Source organism: Narcine bancroftii, chromosome 3 (genome assembly GCF_036971445.1).
Source record: "Narcine bancroftii isolate sNarBan1 chromosome 3, sNarBan1.hap1, whole genome shotgun sequence".
Classification (NCBI taxonomy): Eukaryota; Metazoa; Chordata; class Chondrichthyes; order Torpediniformes; family Narcinidae; genus Narcine; species Narcine bancroftii.
Window position 1 is genome coordinate 371,101,631 of NC_091471.1, and position 24,221 is coordinate 371,125,851.

At 38.8% G+C, this 24,221-nt stretch overlaps 2 protein-coding genes across 5 annotated transcripts in view; one reads left to right on the forward strand and one right to left on the reverse strand.

Annotated features, from left to right (window-relative positions):
- Positions 1-24,179, reverse strand: part of LOC138759603 (uncharacterized) — a 374,892-nt gene extending 350,713 nt beyond the window's left edge. For all 3 annotated transcript variants that reach the window (XM_069930320.1, XM_069930319.1, XM_069930317.1), the window contains exons 1-4: positions 24,044-24,179; positions 18,862-19,076; positions 14,557-14,632; positions 5,350-5,392 (exon numbers count right to left, since the gene is read on the reverse strand). In XM_069930320.1, the coding sequence (XP_069786421.1) occupies positions 5,350-5,392; positions 14,557-14,632; positions 18,862-19,076; positions 24,044-24,126 (417 nt within the window). In that variant the 5' untranslated portion in view covers positions 24,127-24,179. The remainder of the gene's footprint in view (positions 1-5,349; positions 5,393-14,556; positions 14,633-18,861; positions 19,077-24,043) is intronic.
- The window catches only part of LOC138759604 (hexosaminidase D-like), a 59,404-nt gene continuing 59,069 nt past the window's right edge, over positions 23,887-24,221 (forward strand). Inside the window, exon 1 of one of the 2 annotated variants that reach the window (XM_069930323.1) lies at positions 23,887-24,063. The gene's annotated coding sequence lies outside the window, so the exon portion shown is untranslated. The remainder of the gene's footprint in view (positions 24,064-24,221) is intronic. The other variant, XM_069930321.1, reaches the window with a different exon arrangement.

Sequence of the window (24,221 nt, forward strand, 5' to 3'; positions counted from 1 at the left end):
GCTAAATAGCCCATTTTGGTACAGTATAACTATATCTCTAAATTACCAACATACACCACCTCCTCATGACAGGTCCTGGCACTTATCTGGTGTGGAATTGGCCATTGCACTGTTCCATCATTCTATGAATTTCTCAATAGTTACACTTCTGCAAAATTACTTAGGATATTTTTCTCCATTTAGGATGGCATCTGAATATTGTTGCTGTTGAATGGAATGAAGTCCATTTGATTAGTGCTTCAAAGAGCAAGAAACAATGCCCCCAGCAAAGGAAGGGAGAAAACTAATCATCTATTATCAAACCTACCCAAGTTCAGAGATTTACCTCATCCAACATCTGGCCTTTATTTCACACTTTTGGCAGAATTTATTCAGCTGAGTTAAGAAAAGGATTGAGAAAAATTATTTTGAAAGGTTGGCTATGAACGGCTCCTGGTAATTTTTGGTAGCCAGAATATCTAATTTGCTTTGCCAGTGTTCCTGATGCATCATGTGAGATACTAAGCTTAACATTTAACCAGAGGCATTCTCAACATTATGCAAACAATTCTAAAAACATTGTCAACTGTAACTTGTGTCCATGAGGTCAGAGAACAATGCTGAGAGTTCACCAAAAAAATACAGACAGATGTTAGCTCTTTCTCTTGTTGGAACAACTGATCTTGAGTAACTTTTGGGAGTTATATTCTTTATTTGTCAAAACATTAACTGTAATGTATTCATCACTGCTTCCCAAATATTAATTTTAAATATTTACAATTGCAGTAGATTAATTATTGTCACTTTAAAATGTCCTTTCCAGAAAGTTATTTGCCTTCAGCACTTTGGAATTAACATAATGGTTCAACAGAAAATATTTTCAGCCAAATTATTTTCTTAATTTAGAGTAATGTCTGAATTCAGCTGAGTTGTTAAAAGTTATTAAAAAAATTATTACAACTCTAGAGTCACTCATCACTGCTTGAGCAGCACAACTTTTATATTTAATTTATAATCAAACATCAAAACAATCTGATTAAGTTAATCGGCAGTAGCTCACCAAATCCACCAAAACTGTGCTCAACCCAATTGAACAAATGGCTTCAGTTGGGTGTTGTGGGGATGTGACACAGTGAATGTACAATCAACCTTTAGTTGATACAAATACAGATAAACAACGAAACACACGGAAAATGTTGGAATGTTTCACCATTGATGTGATAAAAGAGCGTAAGGAACATGATCATGACGAGGGAAGAATCAACATGAATTATGACAGGGAAATAATGTTTGAAAAATCTGTTGGATTTTTGGATGGTGTAACGAGCAGTATAAATAACAGCCATCGAGGAGATGTGGTATATTGGAATTTCCAGAAAACTTTCAAAATCATACAACTTAAGAGTATTGAACAAAAGAGAAATAATCACCATTTATTTGTATACATACACAGCATTGTACCTTGTGAACACAAATTATAACTGGAAAAACTTTTGATAAGTTGATAACTTTTTATATCCTTTGGTAAAATTTCAAGCTTCATTTTTCAAGACCTGCAACAGCATCTGAGCCAAACTAAGCTAAACTACTTAGTCCAACAGGACATCAATAAAAGAATTACATAAGAAATTGAAGGAGTATGGAGAAGTGTCGGGATACAAGATTAATGCAAATAAAAGTGAAGCAATGCCAATGAATAATGCGGATTTCTCAAAATTCAAGAATCACCGTTTAGATGGAAAATGCAAACAATACGATACCTAGGTATACAAATAAATAAAAACCTCAGCCATCTATATAAACTTAATTATTATCCACTAATGAAAAAAATACAGGAAGATTTAGAGCATTGGAAAGACTTACCATTAACATTAATAGGAAGGATAAACTGTATTAAAATGAACATTTTTCCAAGGATACAATACCTATTTCAGGCATTACCAATACACTTGACAGAAAAATTCTTTAAGGAGTTAAAGAAAATAATAAGGAAATTTTTATAGAAAGGGGGGAAACCGAGGATAGCACTAGATAAATTAACAGAATGGTATAGACAAGGAGGCTTACAACTGCCAAATTTTAAAAATTATTATAGAGCCGCACAATTAAGATATCTATCAGATTTTTACCAAACAAAAGAAAAGCCAGATTGGACTAGATTAGAGCTAGACAAAATAGGGGAGAAGATACCTGAACATATATTATATAAATGGGATGAAAAATTGGTAAAACATAGGAATTCTCCAGTATTGCACCATTTGCTTAATATTTGGAAGAAGATTCATGTAGAAAGAAATAAAACAAACTACCAATTATCAAAACTAATACTGACGCAAAATCAGCTAATCCATTTTACGGTAGATAACCTGTTTTTTAGAGAATGGGAGAAAAAAGGGATTAAAAGAATAGAAAATTGTTTTTCGGGGAATAAATTATTATCCTTTGAACAAATGAAGGATAAATATAATATAACTGAAGATACAGTGCTGGCATATTACCAATTGAAATCCTATTTAAAGGATAAATTGGGAAGTAGTCTGAAGTTACCAGAAGGAAGCAATTTTGAATATCTGATTACAGACACAATGATAATTAAAAAATTTATAACAAACATGTATATCAAATTACAAGAAAAGGAGAATGAGGAAATAAATGATAAAACTAAACAAAAGTGGGAACAAGATCTAAACAAAGATAAAAAAGGAAACATGGGAGAGTTTATGTTTAGGAACTATGAGAAATACAATAAATACGAGATTACGTATGATACAATATAATTGGATACATAGGTTATATATCACTCCTCAAAAGTTAAATAAATGGGATCCAACAGTATCTGACAGATGTTTTCATTGTAAAAAAAGAAATAGGAACAACAATTCATGTAATCTGGACTTGTGAAAAGATGAAAAAATTTTGGGAAGATCTAAACCAGATATTAAATAAAATTACAGAAAGCAATATACCAAAAAAACCCAGAGATCTTCCTCCTAAGTAACATAAAAAATAAAGAATTTGGACTTGATTTGGAGGGTGTACAAAAAAGATTTGTTAAGATAGCCCTAGCTGTAGCAAAAAAATGTATTATGTCAAACTGGAAATTAGAAGATAATTTGAAAATACAGCAATGGTATATAGAAATGAATAAATGTATTCCATTAGAAAAAATAACATATAGTTTAAGAAATAATATAACATTATTTGAACAAATATAGGAGCCGTACATGGAATATAATAGAGAAAACCTACCGGGACATCTATCACCTAAAATGACAAAAGGAAAAGAGAATGGAAAGAATTGACTCAGTGGAAGTTTTTGTTCGTTAATGTTGAGTGACAACATTGTTTGATGGGTTTGATGCATCTTGGACTCAGAGTTTTGAATGGATGGAGGGGGAGGTGGGGGGGAGGGGAGGAGGGAGGGGGGGAGAAAACGACACTGTATATATTTGAAAGGAGAAATGTGTATATCTTGAATAATGTGATCTATAGTGTGAAAAATAAAAAAAAAAATTTAAAAATATTAACGGAATACATAACCAAATCAAAAGGAAGAAACTGCTAAATTTACTGAAAAAAGAAAAAATTGAGATAGCATTTGTGCAAGAAACACATTTAACTGAATTGGAGCACAAGAAATTAAAGAGAGATTGGGTAGGACGTGTAACAGTAGCGTCTTATAATTCAAAAGCAAGAGGAGTAGCTATATTAATTAGTAAAAATGTGCCAATTAAAATAGAAGAGGAAATAATAGATCCAGCAGGGAGATATGTAATGATAAAATGTCAGATATATTTGGAGTTTTGGAATCTACTCAATGTATATTCACCTAACGAAGAAGATCAAAAGTTTATGCAAGATATTTTTTTGAAGATAGCAGATACGCAAGTAGTCCATTACTAATCACTGTTATTTATCATAGGGGCAGTGGCAGGCTGTCGGGGGGGGGACGAGCAGGGTGGTGGCTTCAGACTGTTCAAACTGAGGACAAACCCACAGACCAGACACCTGGGGAAGCTGAGAGCAGGGTAGTGGGATCAGTGTGGGAGCTGGTCTTTTAACACAATGCCACTCTCTAACACTAATCTTCTCTCCCTTAATATCTGAAGGTCTGCCAGTGACTGACTTGAATACATTTAATAACTGAGCATTCAATCCCTCCTTCTGTCGATTTCCAGATTCAATACCATTTGATACATATTTTTTATCTTTTTCATGAATGATCAAGCCCTATTTTGAAAAACCAACAGCCACCCCATACCTGTCCTGTCAAAGCATTAATTATGTACTTATGAATTAAATCATCTCTCATTCTCCTCCCAGAAACACATCAATGCTTCAGCCACCTAACGAAATTACGAGTCTAGTTGAGGATTTTACCACCAGCTCATTCATCTCCATCTCCAGCCATTTCATCTACAGCTCATTTCAGACTTCTGCATTTATGGGAATGTGCATAGATATCCGAGATTTCAGGTATTCCCAAGTGAACTCTGCCAGATCAACTCTGCCTGATATCTTTGCTATATAAATGTGGGCCACTGGGAGAAAGCAGGACAGTGGTATTATTATTTAAAAGATTTTTCCTGTTGTCTTACTTGCATGTTTTGTCCAAGTTTTAAATGTTCACCCGTACATACACTAAAAAAATACACAAGAGCAGGAATAGGTTATTCAGCCTACTGCTCCACCATTCAATCACAAGCTGATGTATTTTTCCCACTCAGCCCCACTGCTCGGTCTTCTCCCCATAACCTTTAATTCCCTACATCATCCAGGAAAGAGAATAGTTGATGGGCCTTCCTTAATTTTGTACCTTTACTGTGTTTAAAACATCCCACAATACTTTGCAGAACCATCACCAAATTAAAATTTATAGCAACTTACTTCAAGTGACAAAACCTGAAATGAATGATTAGTTGGAGGTTTAGCTCGTTCTGGAGTGTAAGATTTCACACAAATTTGAATACAGAATACAAATGGGAGAAATATTGCATAGCTGTTAAGATTCTAGATTTAGAAAAGATAGGCTTCAGAATAATGAGACAAAGCCAAAGGTAAACTGGGTAAATTTTGCAATGGGCAAAAGCATTGTCACTGGAAGGGGGGGAGGGGGAGAAAGAGGGGGCCAGTGTTTAAAAAAAGAACACTGCAATGAAGACAGATTTATACCCCGTGAAGGCAGAGAGTTGCTTATTTGCAAGTCCTGTTCAGACTTCATAGTTTCTTTGTATCATTCAGGGTTCTAATCATGTAAAGTCAAAACCACTTTCAGCTGACCAAAGGATAAAGCCCATTCAGCATCGAGCAGTTAGCAGTATTTAAAAAATTCTATTTAAATATGAAAGTTAATGAGAATGGGTCACTTACCCCACCATCCGAACCGCCCAAAGACAGTCCTCTCCTTGCTATACTGAAATAAAAAAGAAATTATATTGAAGTCTAGAAAAAAATCATAAAGATCTGCATTTAACTATAGCTTATTTTATGGCAGAGGTCGACAGCATCGAGTCCACGCTGCTGAAGATCCAGCTGCGCTGGGTGGGTCACGTCTCCAGAATGGAGGACCATCGCCTTCCCAAGATCGTGTTATATGGCGAGCTCTCCACTGGCCACCGAGACAGAGGTGCACCAAAGAAGAGGTACAAGGACTGCCTAAAGAAATCTCTTGGTGCCTGCCACATTGACCACCTCCAGTGGGCTGATATCGCCTCAAACCGTGCATCTTGGCGCCTCACAGTTTGGCGGGCAGCAACCTCCTTTGAAGAAGACCGCAGAGCCCACCTCACTGACAAAAGGCAAAGGAGGAAAAACCCAACACCCAACCCCAACCAACCATTTTTCCCCTGCAGCCGCTGCAACCGTGTCTGCCTGTCCCGCATCGGACTTGTCAGCCACAAACGAGCCTGCAGCTGACGTGGACTTTTACCCCCTCCATAAATCTTCGTCCGCGAAGCCAAGCCAAAGAAGAAGAGAAGATTTTATGTAGGCATAACTTCACTTAACAGAGACAAAGTATACGTTAATTTTTTTTTATGAAGGCGGCACAGTTAGCACAATGCCTTTACAGTGCCAGCCATCAGGACTGGTATTCAAATCCCAGACTATCTGTAAGAAATTTGTACGTTCTCCCATGCCTGTGGGGTTTTACCCTGGGGGCTCTGGTTTCCTCCCACCATTCAAAACATACAAGGAGTGTAGGTTAATTGGGCGGCATGAACTTAAGGCTCTGTTACCATGCTGTATGTCTAAATTTAAATCATGTGTAATTCTGGTTTTTTTTTGCTCACATCTTTTCAGTAAGCATGGAGAACTTCTTTTAAAAAGGCATGGGAATCAAAGAACGAATTCTTTAACCCCTGCTCTGCTCAGTTTACACCTGTGGCTTGGTACCACAAGACCATCTACAAATTTGCTGATGACAGTAGTGGGTTGTCCACAAAATGGTGATGAATCAACATACAGGACGGAGATTGAAACCTTGGCTGAATGGTTTACTGATAACAACCTTGCCACCAAAACTAAGGAGCTGAATCTGGACTTTAGGAACAGAAAACCAAAGGTGTACAATCCAGTGATAATTGGAGGATTAGAAGTGGAGGTGTGCCTGAGCAAAATGCCCCGCAAAATGTAGTGGACACATCCCAGTATATCCTCGGCAAAACTCTCCCCACTATCAAGAAAATCTACATGGAATGCTGTCGTTGAATGTTGTTGCAGCAATCATCATACCACCCAGGACGTGCTCTGTTCTCGCTGCTCTCTTCAGGAAATGTATAGATGCCATAACATTGAAACTCCAGCTTCAGAAACAATTGCTACCCCTCTATCATCAGACTCCTAAACGACAACTTAACTAGTCTAATTTAAGGCACATTATTTATTAATAAACATTTTTCTTTTTCTGTATGGCACAGTTTGTTTATATTTCTCTCCTTTTCTATGGAGCTTTACCCCACTTTACGAAAGTAGAGTGTTCATGTGAAAACTTTTGTAAGCCAAAATGGCAGAGACTATTGAAGTCTAATTTTGTAAAAGCAAAAACCCATTCAAAACCCATTTAAATTTCTTTCGGATAGCGACACAGATTTTCTCATAAAAGCAAATTTTCGTAAAGCGAGTATACCTGCATGTATATATTTATTTTGAGTACAGTATTTTGCACCACCAATAAGTAGAAATTTTGCCTGATCCTCAGAAATGAATCTCACTCAGGGTTGTATGTGATGTCATCCATAGACACTGACAAAAAAATCTGAACTTTGACTTTGAATGAAAGTAGCACAAAACATCAACAATGAAAATATTGGCGCAGAGAAGAATACAAGTCAACAATAAACTAAGCACATTCTCAAATATTCAAGTTCTGAAAATTCTTAGGGTGAGAGAAGGGAAAGGTATTTTTTAAACTGAAAGATAGGAATATGATTCTATCCTCCTGTGTGGAGACAGATATGTGAGACTCTGTCCAGTCCTTCCTTTCATTGTGGGGATGCATCTCTCAGCCTCCCCAAGGAATTCTTCCCAGTACATCTTTGTTAGACCAGTTCTCCCCTTCCCACTAGCAGTTAACTGGAGTTCCACTGAGTCCTTTAGAAAAGGCCAAAACTTTGAGAAGGGTAAAAAGAAACTAACCCGGGAAGGATTTTCTCCCAAGCCTTCAAAATTATCGATAGTTCTGAACAGACAACAGTGCAGCACAGTACAGGTCCTTTAGCCCTCAATGTTCTACTGACCCACAAATACCTCCAGAAAAAAAGTACTAAACCCTCCCTACCCTGTAACCCTCTATTTTTCTTTCATCCATGTGTCTGTCTATGAGTATTTTAAATGCCCACAATGTTTCAGTCTCCACTACCATTCCAGGCCAGGCTTCCCAGGAATCCACAACTTTCTGTATAAAATATTTACCCCTGACGTCTCCCCCAAACTCCCCTCCCTTAAATTTATTAACGTCCTCTGGTGTTTACTGATCACACCCTCAAAAATAGGTGCTGACTGTTCACCTTATTTATACCTCTCATAATCTTATAGACCTATATCAAGTCTCCTCTCATCCTTCTATGCTCCAAAGTGAAAGGTCCCTGCTCTGTTAACCTTGCCTCATAAGACATTTACCAATCCAAGCAACATCTTGGCAAATCTTCTCTGCACCCTCTCTATAACTTCCACATCCTTCCTATAACAATGTGATCAGAATTGGACACAATACTCTAAGTATCGTCTTACCAAAGATTTGTAGAATTTTAACTTGACCTCTCTACTCCTGAATTCAGTTCCCCTATTAATGAATCCCAGCATCCCATAGGCCTTCTTAACTATCCTATCAACCTGTTCAGCAACCTTGAGGGATGTATGGATTTGCATCCCAAGGTCCCTCTGTTCATCCACACTCTTAAATAACCATTAGCCGTGTACTCAGCCTTCAGATTTCGCCTTCCAAAGTACATAATCTCACACTTATCCAGATTGAAATCCATCTGCCACTTTTCTGCCCAACTCTGCCTCTTGTCTATACCCTCCAGTAACCTACAACAACCACAACTCTTCCATTCTTCATGTTGTCTACAAACTTACTGACCCATCCTTCTGCCTCTTCATCCAGGTAATTTATAAAAATCACAATGAGCAGGGGTCCCAGAACAGATCCCTACGGAACTCCACTAGTCACTGACCTCCAGGCAGAATACTTTCCTTCCACTACTACTGTTTGCTTTCTTTCTACAAGCCAATTATTTATTCATTCAGCTAATTTTCCACTGATCCATGACTTATGACTTTCTGGATGCGTCTTTCAAGGGGGGGGGGAGGGGGGCCTTGCTAAAATCCATAGAGATCACATCTAATGCCCAAACTGATTTCTTTTGTTACCTCCTCAAAAAATTCAATTAGACTAACAAGGCACAACCTTTCCTTCACAAAGCAATGCTGACTATCCTTGAGAAGAATGTACTTCTCCAAATGTTCATATTTTAATTTTGTAATTGTGGTTATTACTTTGTTTTTTAATAAATAAAACATTCAAAAAATATATCTTCATCTTCTCCAATATTATTTTCAAGTGAACAATATTCTGGTAGATATTCCATAGTTGTTTCCTTACCTTTCGTTCTCATATCTGTCCTTGTTCATCACAGTTACCAGATCTCGCAGTGAATCCTCTCAAGTTCTGAACATTCTTATTTAACTCTTCCATATTATATAGGATAAGAATTCTGTACATTGTGAAACTATTTGAAAATCATCTTTATCCATCTCACTTGCTAATTTTGGGGTAATTGGAATGATTAACATGTGCATTTTCTTACTAAATGACCAAAAGTTCTGTACATTTATTCTTCTCCAGGTTTCTGCAGATTTATGAAATCAGTATAATTGATCAGTATTATTTTATCCTTTTCAATACACTCAAATTCTTCTTCTGTTTTTGATAGATCCAACAATTTTATTTCTATCATTAATTCTGCTCATGTTCAATCAAATTTGTCATCAATCGACAAGAATGGCAAAACTAGCATACTGACTTCATCGAGAAGTTCACATCACTTAAATATAGCAAAAATACCAACTTCCAAAATTGGGAAATCTAAACACAGCAAGGGAAATCTTCAAAAAGACTCAATAATTAAAAAAAACAATAGACAATTGAAAAATAGCTCTTAATATAAAAACATGGCTAAAATTGGAGTTTATAATATTCATGATTCCCCATTATAGGAAAGATATTGAGAGTTTGGAAAGAGTACAGAAGAGATTTACTATGAGAATGGTTGATCTGCTTCAGGCCACTTCTCTTCTGTGGGATTTCTTGACTATCTTCCAACAATGTTTCTTCCCCACAAGTGGAAACATTCTCCTCAATACTTTTGATGGAATTCCATAAGTTCTCTTGTCAACTGCCTTTTCCCAGGGCCCTCAATTCCATAATCTTAAAAAGAAAATCCACTTCCTCTTTAAATATCCCCAATAATCAAACTTTCATAACCCCTCCAGTTGAAGGATTTCCATGCACCTCAGTTTTAACTCATCTTGTAACCATGCTCTAAATGTGAATGACCAATTGTCCTCCATTATGTTTGAGTGTAAAAGGAAAAGAACAAGTCAGGATGGTGCCATCTGAAACCGTGCATGCACCTTCAGCAATTGCTTGCTATAAATTCTATTGTTACTTATTTGACATACTGGTACTCCACAAGGTATTGTAATTTGAGTAGCAGTCAGAACCAGAAGCACTGAAGGCACCAAGTAAACACAACTATAAGGAATCAAAAAAGGAGCCATCTGCTGCAAATGCAGACAGGTGGCAACTGCAAAGCAACATTTTCACATGCAGTATGACGGCAGGCAGCAACCTCCTTTGAAGAAGACCACAGAGCCCACCTCAGTGACAAAAGACAAAGGAGGAAAACCCCAACACCCAACCCCAACCCACCAATTTTCCCCTGCAACCGCTGTGACCGTGCCTGCCTGTCCCGCATCGGACTTGTCAGTCACCAATTAGAATCCTTAAAAATGAACTAAATTTGTGGGGGGAAAAAAACAATACCTTTGGGTACTGGAGAAGCTGGAGGATTCAGAGGGTCAGCAGAAGCACTGGTCAGTCAGCGCTTCAGGTTGAGACATTTTATCAAGATTAAGGTGCGAAGTGGAAATATCAAGTATAAAAGAGGGTAAAAGCCTCTCGTCATACGATATGCACTGTTCACACTTTAAAGGGTCCAGACCAAAAGCTTTGACTGTCCACCGATGCTGCCTGACCCATAGAGTCCATCCAGCTTCTCAAAGTACATTGGTTTTTAGTTTCCTGCACAACCCCCACCCCACCCCACTGCCACCAACCTCAGTATTAAAAAAAAAGTCAGGTTAAACTAAAAAATAATCTGGAGAGGACAAACCAAAGCAAATAGAGAAAATGATCGACTAAATTGGTTTGTTTGAGGTACCAAACTAATTTTTTTTAATTTGCATTTGTACTTTTTTTAAAAATCGGAGCTACTGCACGATAACATGCCTTTGGCTCACGAGCCTGCGCTGCCCAAATACACCCATGAAAACAATCAACCAACTTGGAAGAAATCCACACAGACACAGGAAGAACATACAAACAGCACTGGATTCGAATCCGGGTTGCTGATATTTTAATAGCAGGTACACAATCCTTTATCCGGAACCCTTAGCGAACAGTGTGTTCCAAATTTCGGATTTTTCCGGATTTCAGAACAAAAGCCAGCTGCCCAGATTTAAGCCCACCCAAATGGCTCTGCCGTCTCTCTCTCCGCCCACCCGAGTTGCACTGCCTTCTCTCACCCCCCTGCCTGAGTCGCTGCTTTCTCTCTCCCTTGCCCACCCAAGTCACGCTGCTGTCTCTCTCTCTCCACCCACCCACCTGAGTCGTACTGTCATATCTCTCCCCCACCCGCTCGAGTCACGCTGCCATCTCTCTCTCCTCCCCCCGCCCACCCAAGTCACGCTGCCGTCTCTCTCCCCCACCCAAGTCGCACTCCTGTCTCCCCCCCACTCCCGCCCAAACTAGTCACGCTGCTGTCTCTCTCTCTCTCTCTCTCTCTCTGCTGTACCAGCACCAGGAAAAAAATGTCGGATTTTGGAGCTTTCTGGATTTTAGATGTCCAGATAAAGGATTGCTTACCTGTACTAACCATGCTAGACGTCACATACTGTGAAACTGCTACAGAAGAGCGCTCTCTGATGTCAAAGAATAAATTTTAGGAGTGAGCCCAAAAAACATATGTTACAAATGGATCATTAAAATCCTTCTTTGACAACTCAACCTTTTTAAGTTTAAACTGAAGGTACAGTTATTTTATAATTGGAACTTGCTTTTTGAAATCTGACAAAGAAGTAGCTTCAGCAACATTCTTTTTTAAGTCAGAAACAGGATTTATTGTCATGAACAAGTCATGAAATTCGGGGTTTTTGCAACACCATCACAGTGTAAACATTCATATTAGAATCATCTTTCGACATTACTATAAAAAATAAAAATAATAGTGCACAAATGCAAGGCCGTGTCTTTGGTTCATTGATCATTCAGGAATCTGATGGCAGTGGGGAAGAAGCCGTCCTTTTGCCGCTGAGTGCTCAACTTTAGGCTCCTGTATCTTATTCCCCAATGGTAAGACTGAAGAGGGCATGGCTTGGGAGGTGGGGTCTTTGAGGATAGAGGCTGCTTTTTTAAGACACCGGTTCGTATCGCAGGCGAATTAACAACCCTCTGGAGTTTATTCTTGTCCTGAGAGTTGGCGCCTCCGTACCAGGCAGTGATGCAGCCAGCCAGAATGCTCTCCACAGGAAACCTGTAGAAATTGATGAGAGTCTTCAGTGACATATCGAATCTCCTCAAGCACCTCACAAAGTATATCCACTGGTGGGCCTTCTTCGTGATTGCATCAACATGGAGGCTCGAGGACAGAAAATCGGTGATGTTGACACCAGGAATTTGAAGTTCTTGGACCTCCACTACTGAGTCCTCGATGAGGACTGGACCATGTTCCCCTGACTCCCTCCTGAAGTCCACCATCATCTCCTTGATTTTGCTAACATTGAGCGCAAGGTTGTTGTTGTGACACCATTCAAAGAGTTGATCTATCTGTTCTTTCACTGTGTTCAAAGAGCATTTTCATCGATTGTGATCACACAAAATGTCCAACAGAACCATTATAATTTTGAAAAAAATAGGCAAAATCTTTCCTAGGAAGATTGACAACATGAAAAGACTTAATGGCATATAATTCCAGGACTTTGGACTAAGGTTCGGATTGAAATAGCTAAGGAAAAGTCAACTGGCCTCATAGGAGTAAAACAATGGAAACTGATGTAATTCTGGAGACAATCAAGAAGTTTCAAATAAAACTGAAATATTGACAATTTCACCATTTTCGTCAGATGTTTCATATTTCCTGTATAATGTCTGATATTTTTGATTCTTAAAAATATATTTAACATGTTTCATATTTCTCTGTAATTCACTGACACATATTTGCAAGTTAACTTTATTTCTTACTCTTCCCCCTACCCAAATACACTACAACTAATTGGTGTTATTCATGGCATGAAGTTACTCTCAGGCTTTTAATGAAAGATCCTAACACAAAGTAAACAAAATACAAATCCATTAAAAAAGTAAATAGGTTTCAAATCAGAGAACATAACCAAAGACAGCTTCATTTACACTGCCCGAATTTTAAATATCCAAAGTGCTTTCAATTAACCCTTGAAGTGAAACACGAAAGTCTGCAGACACTCTGATTGAAGCAAATTAAATCTGTCTTTGGAGAACTCCCTGTAGCATCAAAAAGCTTCCTGAAGTTTTTGAAAGATATTACTGCCAACTTTAATCAATATAATGCAAGTATTAGAAATACAACTCAGGAGTAAGTGAATAATCTTAACAGGAAACTTCTCAAACTCATAATATTTAAACTAAATTCAAAAATAGAACCAGTACTACTGTACTGATGTCCGTGTTATATGTTATTAGTTTCCATTTGAATTTCATGTCCAACTTCAAGAAACTTTCAAAAGCACATTTATTCATTTGGAAGCTTACAACGATCATACAATTTCAAAGAGTAGCCGATGAGCCTCTTATTTTTTATTTTCACCTTACAGTTGTCTAGCTTCTTTAAATTATCATTATTTTCATGGAGTTTGCTGATAACATCAAGAACATCTACAGGGAGTGCTGCCATCGGAGGGCAGCAGCAATCAAGGATCCACACCACCCACTGCTACCATCAGGTGCCATATGACTCACCCCATCAGGTTCAGGAACAGCCCCTACCCCTCCACCACCTGACTCCTTGTAGCACAATCAATAACCACAAGCAGACACAAAGTACATGGTCAAGGGCTTTAATGTCCTGAAACATCCAGCACAAAACTATATGCTTCTGGCCTGGATCCAAGGCTGGTCTTTAGGGAGGAGACTAGGGCTCTCAGCCTTTATTGGGAAACTACAGGGAGAAGTACAGTGAGGTCCCCACCTGCATTACCATGATCCACCACACTCAACAACAAACTCGATCAGGGCCTTATTTAAGGATTCTAACTTTTGCACTTCATAGTTTTGTTTTCCTCTTTGTATTCGTTTGTTCACATTTTTTTGTTTACATGTGTACTTTGAATCAGTTTTTTTTCAGACAATAAATGGTAATTCTGCCTCACCCAAAGGAAAAAGAATCTCAGAGTTGTGTGAGATCATGTGTGTACTCTACAAAACAAATCTGAAATCTAAGATGATCAGACATCCACTGAATTGCTGACTTCAGGTGACCTATCAGGCAGAGCAGAACTAACTGGAGCCAGTACACTTGCAGGAGGAGGATTGGGAATTAAGATGTTGATTCCCCATTTCCAATTAATGGCATCATGTACGTGACTCTGTAACACTTCATCGACCGATTGCATAGTATTCTAAATTTCACGTGATTGTACCTTGTTCCCATCAAAACATTATGCATGTGAACAAGCAAAATTACCAAGCATTGAAGTCTATTTCTCATTTTCAATCAGAATTACTGAAACATTGTTAACTTTTTTTTAATTTAAAAGAAGTACCGTAGCATCTTTGCTGCTTCTTCTTGGTTAACCACTGTGTCTTTGACTGCCCTGCCACATTTTGTTGGTGTGCAACCTGTGGGGAAAAAAAATCACTAAAAACAAAAGATCTAAAGTCAAAACAAACTTATCAAATTAAGAAGATTGTGCAAATTTTGCATACCACTGGACAATGAAAATGTTGCTTACTGAACCCTTTTGGGTATATTTCATGGACATTGCGTTGCTGATCATGAAAATCACTTCAACATTTTCCTATCACACACCTTTTTTTTGTATTCTATATAATCTATTTTTGTTTTTCCTGTCATATTTTAAGCTTTCGAGTATATTTCCCACAAAACAAGTTGTTTTTGTTAGTCCAAGTTTGTCTGGGAAAGCACTCAGTGCAGATGCAATGCAAATTCTGTCTTAAGCCTGGGCATGCTTCACCAGGATAGGTACAGACAGGCTATAAAAGCAGCTCACATATATAGATGCTGTGCATTACATTAATATAGATTGAACACATGTTGATGCACACGTTTTTCAAGCAATAGCACAGTGAGTGTACTTAACAACCACATTTATTGTCTTCAGGAAGATTCAATACAGCAGAAATGTCTCGTCAATGTCACAACAAATGAGATACATTCTGCTACATTTGCGGCAAGTATATGATTCAGGCTCAAAGATACAGCATGACTGTACTTATTAATAAAGTCTATGAACTATACGTCAATAGTAAAATTGGTGATAAACAAGCCCTGGGCTCCTCACATTTGTTGTGTTACATGTGCAGTTACTCCAAGCTAAATTTAATAAAAGTTAATTTAATGTTTCTCCAACTTCATACATGATGCAGCAATTCAGAAATTATCTTTGTGTTCATCTTCAAGTGGTCTATCATAATTCCCAATTTTTTTTCAGGAAGCAAACTTTTTGAATAAAATTGTTGCCTCATGTAATTCAACATTAAGCAAAGCTCCAGTCTTCTGATGACACCAGCACGAGTCAATGGAATAAGATACACAATGTAGTTTTTTTCTGAGCATCATGCTTCTCAAATAATTGAATTCTCAAGGCCAAAAACAGGAATGCAATAGTACGTACACATGCATCTATTGACCCAGGTAGCACCGCGTCACTTGCACAGTGAAATTTATCAAAAAGCTCAATTTTAAAGGAAAAAAAAATCAAGGAGTCTATTGAAAACCATGGGACAAGAAAAGCTTGTAGAAAATTGCATGGTTTCAGGGTTAGAGAATGCTGGAATACACAACATTTTTGTGACATTCCAGGCATATACACACAGAAGACGATGCTTGTGTCTTCCACGACATCCAACATCAAAATGTGGATCTGTGGTCATATCTGAGGAAGGTTTATATACCAGAAGATAGCTCTGAGATGGAGATGCTAATTGATTGAAATGTACTAAAGGTTCTGGAACCAATATAAGTAATACCAGGTGTGAGAAATGGTCCTTACACTATTAAAATTATGCTTGGATGAATAATCAATGGACTATTAGAAAGAAAGAATTATATTGCTCAGAAGCAGTCAACAACAAGTGTCAAAATATGTCATGAAACTCAACAAACCATTGAAACATCTGTTCAAGACAGACTTTCCTGAATGCCTCAATACAACTAAAAACCTTCAAAAGAACACAGTTCTTAGAAAATTTTCCTGATAACAATAAATCAAGAGCATCTAAACCTGTAAAGAAGAAATTGTTTTCACCAAAAATAGATTAAAATGAGAGTATTAAAAGATTCTGCAGATACTGGTGATTATTCCTGCGAAGTCCGGAGCAGGAATGAAACAAATGTCTGGGAACAAATCTGAAAGTAGCTTTTAGAGCCCAGATGCACCAGTAAAGAAGATCAATGAAAAAGATCTTGCAGTATATTTTAAACCAGGCGATCACAGAAAATAACACTGATGGTATAAAGGAACATTTCATTAACATTATGGGGCAATTGCCTTCAGAGTACAAAATGTTGAAAAGGGACTTAGAAATTTTGGATATTCCAGGAAACATTGACCAAAGGAGTTTTAACTTTGTACTTGGAAACAAAACTGATTTTCAGAAAAATGGGAATGAATCTGATGATTCTTCAGTTTTGAAAATAATCAGGAGAAAGATCAGAGAATAGTTGACAAGAATGGAGAATTAATTATAAATAGAATTCGTAAAATCAAGTGGGAAAAAAAAATAAGTAAGTGAAGAACAACTTCAACCACTTGAATGCTCTACCTTCGATGCCACTCGAGTTCAGTTTTTCAAGTTTTTTTTGATGCCTCAACCAGTAAAATCCTGTCTGACGTCAAGGGCACTCTCCCTCAACTCAACTCTGGAATTTAGCTCTTGGTTCTGTTAGGTCTGCTTTGTTCATGAATGAGTGAGACAAACACCAGACTGAGTCGAAATCAGGGTTCTTTGTTCTTTATTACTGGATTGTAACACTTGCGACTAACAATGTTAGTCGGAGAATGCATTCTGCCGTTATCAGCAAAATGGTGATTTTTTATACCCTTGGATACGTGCTTAGAACATCATCATATCATTACTTGTCCAATGACTAAAACTGTTGCTATCCTTTCCCTGCTAGCTTCCTGCCTCTCAATCCATCAATGTCTCTCTTATCTTGTAAGTACAAGGATGCATTCACATCTTGTTACAGCCCTGCCCAGGGTAACTCCTTACACATTCCCATCTCATGATGTTTTACCTTACAGTTCACATTTGGACCATGACTGACAAGGTGTTGAACCAAGATTTCATTCATGAACTGAGCAGCAAAGTATTTGTATGTAGCCCTCAGTAAACCGCTGCTAGTACCTTCCATCACTTCGCTGATTGGTACAATGCCAAGTGGCAAAGCATTGGGAAGGAATTTATTGCTGAGTAAATGCCACTTTAAAGCACAGTTTATGACTGCTTCCTTCACTTCGGTGATCAGTGAGTGAAGACCAATCGAGTGATCAGTCATATTGAATTTCCCCTGCTTTTTGTGAACAGGACATATCTGGGTTAAACCCACGACACCTGCCCAACTCTTTTCCGAATGCAGATTTGTAAAAAGAACCTGGAGAGTATTGCAAGGGTCATAGTTCATCCCCAGCAGCAGCATGACAGATCAACGGGTTGTTCTCAGGGACACAAACACAGTCAGGCATCCAGAACTGCTGGAAGACTATCAACTCAGTAAAAGATGCTCTTTGTCTGCCCGAAATCTGCTGGTCTTTCAGCATTCTGAGATGTCAGCCCAGAAATCCTTCCGGCTGGCACATTCCAGGCTGCAGTACATGCTGAGGGAAGTACTGAGGCTTGGTGCAGCCAATGTGAGAAGAACCAGTTTTGACTCCTCCCATCACTGATTACCCACGGAGGGGCTGAAATCAAGGGCAAGTGCCTCAAACAACAGAGAAGGGAGAAGCGATAAAGGTGCCACAGAGGTGGTAATGTTGTATTTAGAGAACAAATGTAACAATCTTCATTGATGGGAATAGATAGATATGATCGACACTATGGTTGTGAAAATTTTGAACATTTTTGTAAATAATTTATTGTGAATAAAGTCTAGTTTTTGGGGGAAAAAACCTCATTGTTAGGTTGATGCCAGTATTCTAACTCAACTGGAATGCCCAGCAAAAAGCTCAGCTGAGTGAAGCATGGATCCAGTATTATAACCATGATGTCATCTCGCCTCAGCTTCATCTTTAGCACTCATATCCAAGTCTAGTCACAACTGGTGCCTTCTCTTCCTTTTCCCTGTTCATTAGTCCATCATCATTCACACTATGTGGCAGGATGCACCGCTCTGGAAATTTCGGTTGCAAGACTGTCTAATTCTGTCCATTATACTGTTGACACTAATGCAGTTCTGTGTTGCATCTTTACTAAGTTGCCACTAATTACCAACATGGCTATGAAGTTACAGATGTGTTGATTCTGCCTATCAATTGAATTGGAAGAAACAGCTTTTTTTAATATATTTTATTTAATATAAAACCACTTAGCAAACATATCACAATATTTCAAACTTAATCCAAATACATGTGGTATTTTATAAAAAGAAAAAAAGTAAATACAAAAGAAAGGAAAACCTCCAATAAATCCCTGCATCCCTCAACAAACTTTAAAAAAAAAGCAAAAGAGGGACAAGAAAACCACAAAACAGGTGTAATTCACTTTCCAATACTTTTAAACATAAATATTCAGAGACCTACAAGAGAAAGGGTATGTTCAAGATTCATTAATACCAACAGTTTGTAAATATGGGCAACAGCTTTATTTTAAAGAAATAAAATACTGACCTGCAAATCGTTTGTAATTTTCATAATCTTTGGAACATGGAATTTGGAAAAAAATTCCTTCAAAGACATCAGTCTGCCGAGCAAACACTTCTTGAACATCATTCTTGAAAACATAATCCCAAAGCACAGCCAAACAGAAAATAGAAAGAGCCACTGAGATCAAAACAGTTAACAGCTTCCACCAGGTTGCTTGCTTGGATCTGTTCTTTTGGATACTGTAAGCAAAATTAAAAAATTAACTTAATAATTGGTGATACAAATTCTAAAACAATTACCAACAGTGCACTTGCAAGATACCAAATTGCTTTTCCACTTGCAATTATATTTTCTGAACTTAAATAACCACCGTAATTGCCAAACAGATAACACTGAAAGAATATCAATTTCATACCAATTGTTCGGAAGCATTTATTTGCATTTGGAGCAAGTTATTACATTTTTATCAAGCAACTCTACATTATTTTAAGATAACAAAATAACCAGGATTGAACATGTGAGGAATTACATGGCCAAATAATCAAAAGCTTGCTCAGACATGAGGGGAACTGATTCTACAGAAAAAGTAATGAATCTGTGGAAATCTCTGTGCAAGAAAGTAGGAGAGGCTGTCTCATTAAGTACATTTAAGAGTTAGATTTTTCTAATTGCAGGCAAGGAACACCATTTCTGTTCCTTTTTCACACTCAACAGCACACCTTGGTTCTCTCTCCTTTTGTTCAATCATTCCATTAACCACATTCATTACCCTTCTCCACCTTGTTCCATTCACTGCTCACCTCACCCAAACACCTATCCACCTAGGTTTCTTCTCCCTTGATCCATCTTTCATATCCTCTCCCCATCTAGTGTAATGGATGGATAAATATTGGGAGGAATTTGGTAAGATTAGAGTGGGTTACATACATACACACATTATAAACCGAACTTATTTGAAATACTGAGGAATTCATATTCAATAACATTGTAGGAACTTTGAATGAAATGCAGATTTCAAGAAGCAGAACTCCTGTGGTTTGCCAGTGTGTGTGTGACACTATGAGAGAATGAACAGTCACGGCTGAAACAAGCCAGGAAAAGCTGGTGGGAAACAGAAGGTTCCAAGTGGCGGATGGCTGGAAGTGCTATCTGTCTGATGTTTCTCTTGGAATAAGTAGAACAGAAAGGAACTCTGTAGTAATCTGAAAGAAAGACGTTATCATCTAGAGAACCCTGATGGGGCAAGTATCATCAGCGAGACATTGAGGTGGTACCTCAGTTGTGGAATTCCTGGAACACCAAATCTCCCTGCAAACCCAACAAGAACCTTCCTGAGCACTAACCATTTACCTTTCGAGCACCAAAGCCTGGTGAACTTTATACATGTTAAATTCTGTGCACAGTATAAGAATTGCTTGCAAACAGTGAGCTTGGAAGAATGAGAAGTGAGATTGGACTGTGAACCAAAGAACATTCCTAAATTTACACACACATTGCATCCACGTGCGCTTCGAATTAGAAGAGGGTTAAGTGAAGTAAATTAAAAAATAGAGATAAGTTAAAGTTGGATTCTGTTTTCATGTTTAAAGATAATTAAAAACAACTTTTGTTTCAGTAACTGCTTGTCTTGGTGAATGTCTATTGCTGCTGGGTTTTGGGGTCCTTTGGGCTTGAACACATACCATCTGCTCTTCATTCCTGCCTCATCTGGATCCACTTATCAGCTGCCAGCCTGTCTCTACATCCACCCCAGTTTAATCTGCCAATATTCTCTCTCCCCCCCCCCCACAATTTGTCTCAGTCTCAAAACATCCTTCTCCTACAGCTGGCTCCATCTGCCCATCAACAACCACCTCACCTGGTTTTACCCCTCATCTACCAGTTCCTATCTCACCTTCCTTCTTATCCCTTTACAAGAGTTGTCTTCCCTCTACACACTCTGTCCCAGTGCAGGATATTGATCCAAAATGTCAATCATCCATTCATCTCCACAGATGCTGTTTGAACCACTGGGGTCATTCAGAAAGTGTTCTGTTTTCACAGCATGTTAATTTTCTTTTTAAAATATTTTATCGAGTTTAGCATAATAATCCCATATACAAGATACATTTAAAAAGCAAAGCAATATCAAATAATTAAAATAAATGCACAATACAACAAACTTTAAATTTTGTTCATAATTGTTAAAATGATGATGCACATAGATCAGTTAAATAATATATACCAATACTTGTTATACTTTGATATAACTAAAAAAATAGTTTAAGATTACCATAATTTAGCCCCATAAATCTGATTAACAAAAATTTTTAAAAATCTAAAACTAATACCAATCTAACACCCCTCTCTACTCAAGGTGACAAGAAAAATTCAAAGATCAAGTCCAGAAGGCAGACAGATCAGCCCTTGAGCACCCACATCACCTCAAACTGGCAATTATGATCGTATTCTATAAATGGGCCCCATACCTTTTCAAACTGAAACTTTTTATCTTTAATATATCTAATTTTCTCTAAACTTAGATAATCATGTAGCCATTGTGCATGAATCAGTGAGAGTTCATCCTTCCATTTCATTCAAACTGCTCATCTGGCCATCAACTTTCTGAAAGCTAAAACTTTCTCTTGAAATGCCAATAAAAGTTTACCCAGTGCACTCAAACAAACCAAACAAACTCAAACATTTTTTAAAATATTTTTTGTTTTTCCCCATAAATATATATATTTTTTTTTTAATTCCATTTTCAAAAATATATATGTATATACTTTCTTTTTCCCCCTTTACAAAATGAAAACAAAAGACAACAACCCCTTCCCTCCCACTTTCCAGTATAAATCCATACACCAGCAGGGCTTACAATTGGGTTTAAAAAGAAAATCTTCATTGGGGAGGGAAGGATAACTTGCTTGACCCCCCCCCTCTCTCTCTCTCTCTCTCTCTCTCTCTGACTCACAGACTGCCAGCTTGCTTGCCGGACCCCCTGTGTTTGCAAAACATGACCTTCTCCAGCATACAATAGAAGTCAATCTTCTGATCCATGTGTTGTTTTTCGGAACAAGAACCCATCAATGACCCTTCCTGCGAGCACTCTTCAAAAGCCTTGAAAAAAAGGTATCAGGAGACAAAACAGTATGTCTCTTGCTGTTGCTTCAAAGACAATTGTCCATTCTTCCACAACTTCATTTCAATTAACACCTATTTGTGAAGTCTCCAAAGGCATTTCACAATTTCTGCAGTCACTGTGGATATGAATCCTCCAGTATTTCAAATAAGATGTTTTTTTAAAGTGTGTGTACTTTTCCCAATTTATCTCCCAAAAATATTTCTATCTATTCTGTCACACCATCTATTTAGCACTCTTTATGTAGGACTCAACCAAAACACGACTGTCTCGGTCCTTTGCCTGGATGCGCTCCCAGAGTCAAATATTCTGGATATACTTTTTGATCTACAATTTGTTCAAAGCAGATTGATTTATCAAATTAATATTGATTTATTTGATTTACAACTAGCCCCAATGGCTAAGATTAAAAATGATTGGGAGTGAGGTCTTAATATAACTTTTTCAGATGAGGATTGGTTTTCTACTCTTAGTTTGATCAAGGATTCTTCCTTTTGTGCATGACTTTTTCTTACAATTTAAGAATACACATTAAACTCAAATTATCCCATTTCTAGTGTGAGAGATGAGAAAAACTGATATTGCAATATGAACATGAGAAATGAAGAAAATAAAATTGATACATAAGTAAATGAATGAAGCCAGTACAAACATGAGACATGGATATTAGAAGGCAGGAAGCTGACACTTTCTGAGTAAGATAAGAATCTCCTAGCCCTTCAGACAAAAGCAGCAAGTTCACTGAATGAAGGAGATAAGGACAGACAATTGAAGATAGGAGTTAGTCTGAACGAGATAAGGGTCTCCAAGCCCCAGATAGAATTAGCAAGGCTTGCATAAATAATTAGAAAACCTTAGACAGTATTAGCCAGTTCTACATATATAATTAGTAAGCCATACACAGATTTATCAAGTTATGCATATTTAATTAGTAAACCTGAGACAAGATTAACGAACCCTGCAGATGAAGGGACTGTAGCTCTGAGAGTTGGAAAGGTGTGAATGGGGACAAGGGCAAGGTTGTGAATAGGACAATGGGGATAATGACATGAGAAGACACCGACAGGACACCCCCTGGTCCTCCAAGTGCACAGAAACAGCACGTAGGCAGGCAGGATTGCCTAATGCCAAACCTCTCCAGCAGGAGGCAGAAGAATGTAAGGGGGGGCAGTTATTCCTATACTGAGATCAACTGTATAAAAGTTGGGTGAGCCCCAGTATCTGTGTGTATTCCCAGGGTAAGGGGAAGCACCCAACTTTGCATTGTTGTTTAATAAATGTTCTTTGTTCTCAATTTTTGTCTCGAGCAATTTCTTTAAAGGTAATTCTGTTTCTAACATTAGGCAACATGCTCATTTTCAAGTTGCACATCTGAAGGGAAAATCATTTGATTGTTTCCTCTGAAAAACAATTCCTTGGAGTAGTTAACAGACAAGCACATTTCTCCTTGGTCAATCTGCCATTCCAGCAGTCTTCTTTCTGCAGCAATGCAGAATTCTCAAATCCCTGCAAAACTGACGTACAAGGTCTGATTTACCAACAGTCCAGGTGTAATGGTGGCCTGCAGCAAGGTGAATTATCATCACCAGTGGATCTACAGCAGTGGACAGTTAACATGTTATCTCTTTAAGCAGGGATAAGTTTTAAGGATATTCCCCCCCCCTCACCCCCCCCCCCAGCCAGCCCCCCCCCCCCAGCCAGCCCCCCCCCCCTAGCCAGCCCCCCCCCTCACCCCCCCCTCACCCAGCCCCCCCCCCCCTCACCCAGCCCCCCCCCCTCACCCCCCCCTCACCCAGCCCCCCCCTCACCCCCCCCCCCCAGCCCGCGCCCCCCAGGCCCCCCCCAGCCTGCCGCTAAAGGCCGCACGTGGAAGTGCTGCCGCCCCTGCCACAATCTCCCCAAGCCGAACGTGCGCGGGCGGGACGCCTCCAGCTCAGGGCCACGCATGCGCGTTGCGATCCCACTGGACGGGCTCGGAGCGGCCTGGGGACGCGCGCAGCGACGGCCGGGAACCGACCCGAGCGCCGCCGCCATCGTGCAGCCTGTGGGCACCCGCCGATTGGAAAAGCTCTTCCACCTGCCTACCTGGAGCGGAGCTGCTGGTGGTGCGGGTCGTGGCCTTGTTTCTCACTGGCCTTTCTGGAGCTGGCTCTCCGCAGAGGAGACATGACGGGGCGGGGTTGGGACACCTTGGGGCCGGACCGAGGCACCGCGGCCAAGGGAGGGGAGGGGAGGGGGCGGAGAGGGAGGGAGGAGGGGGGGG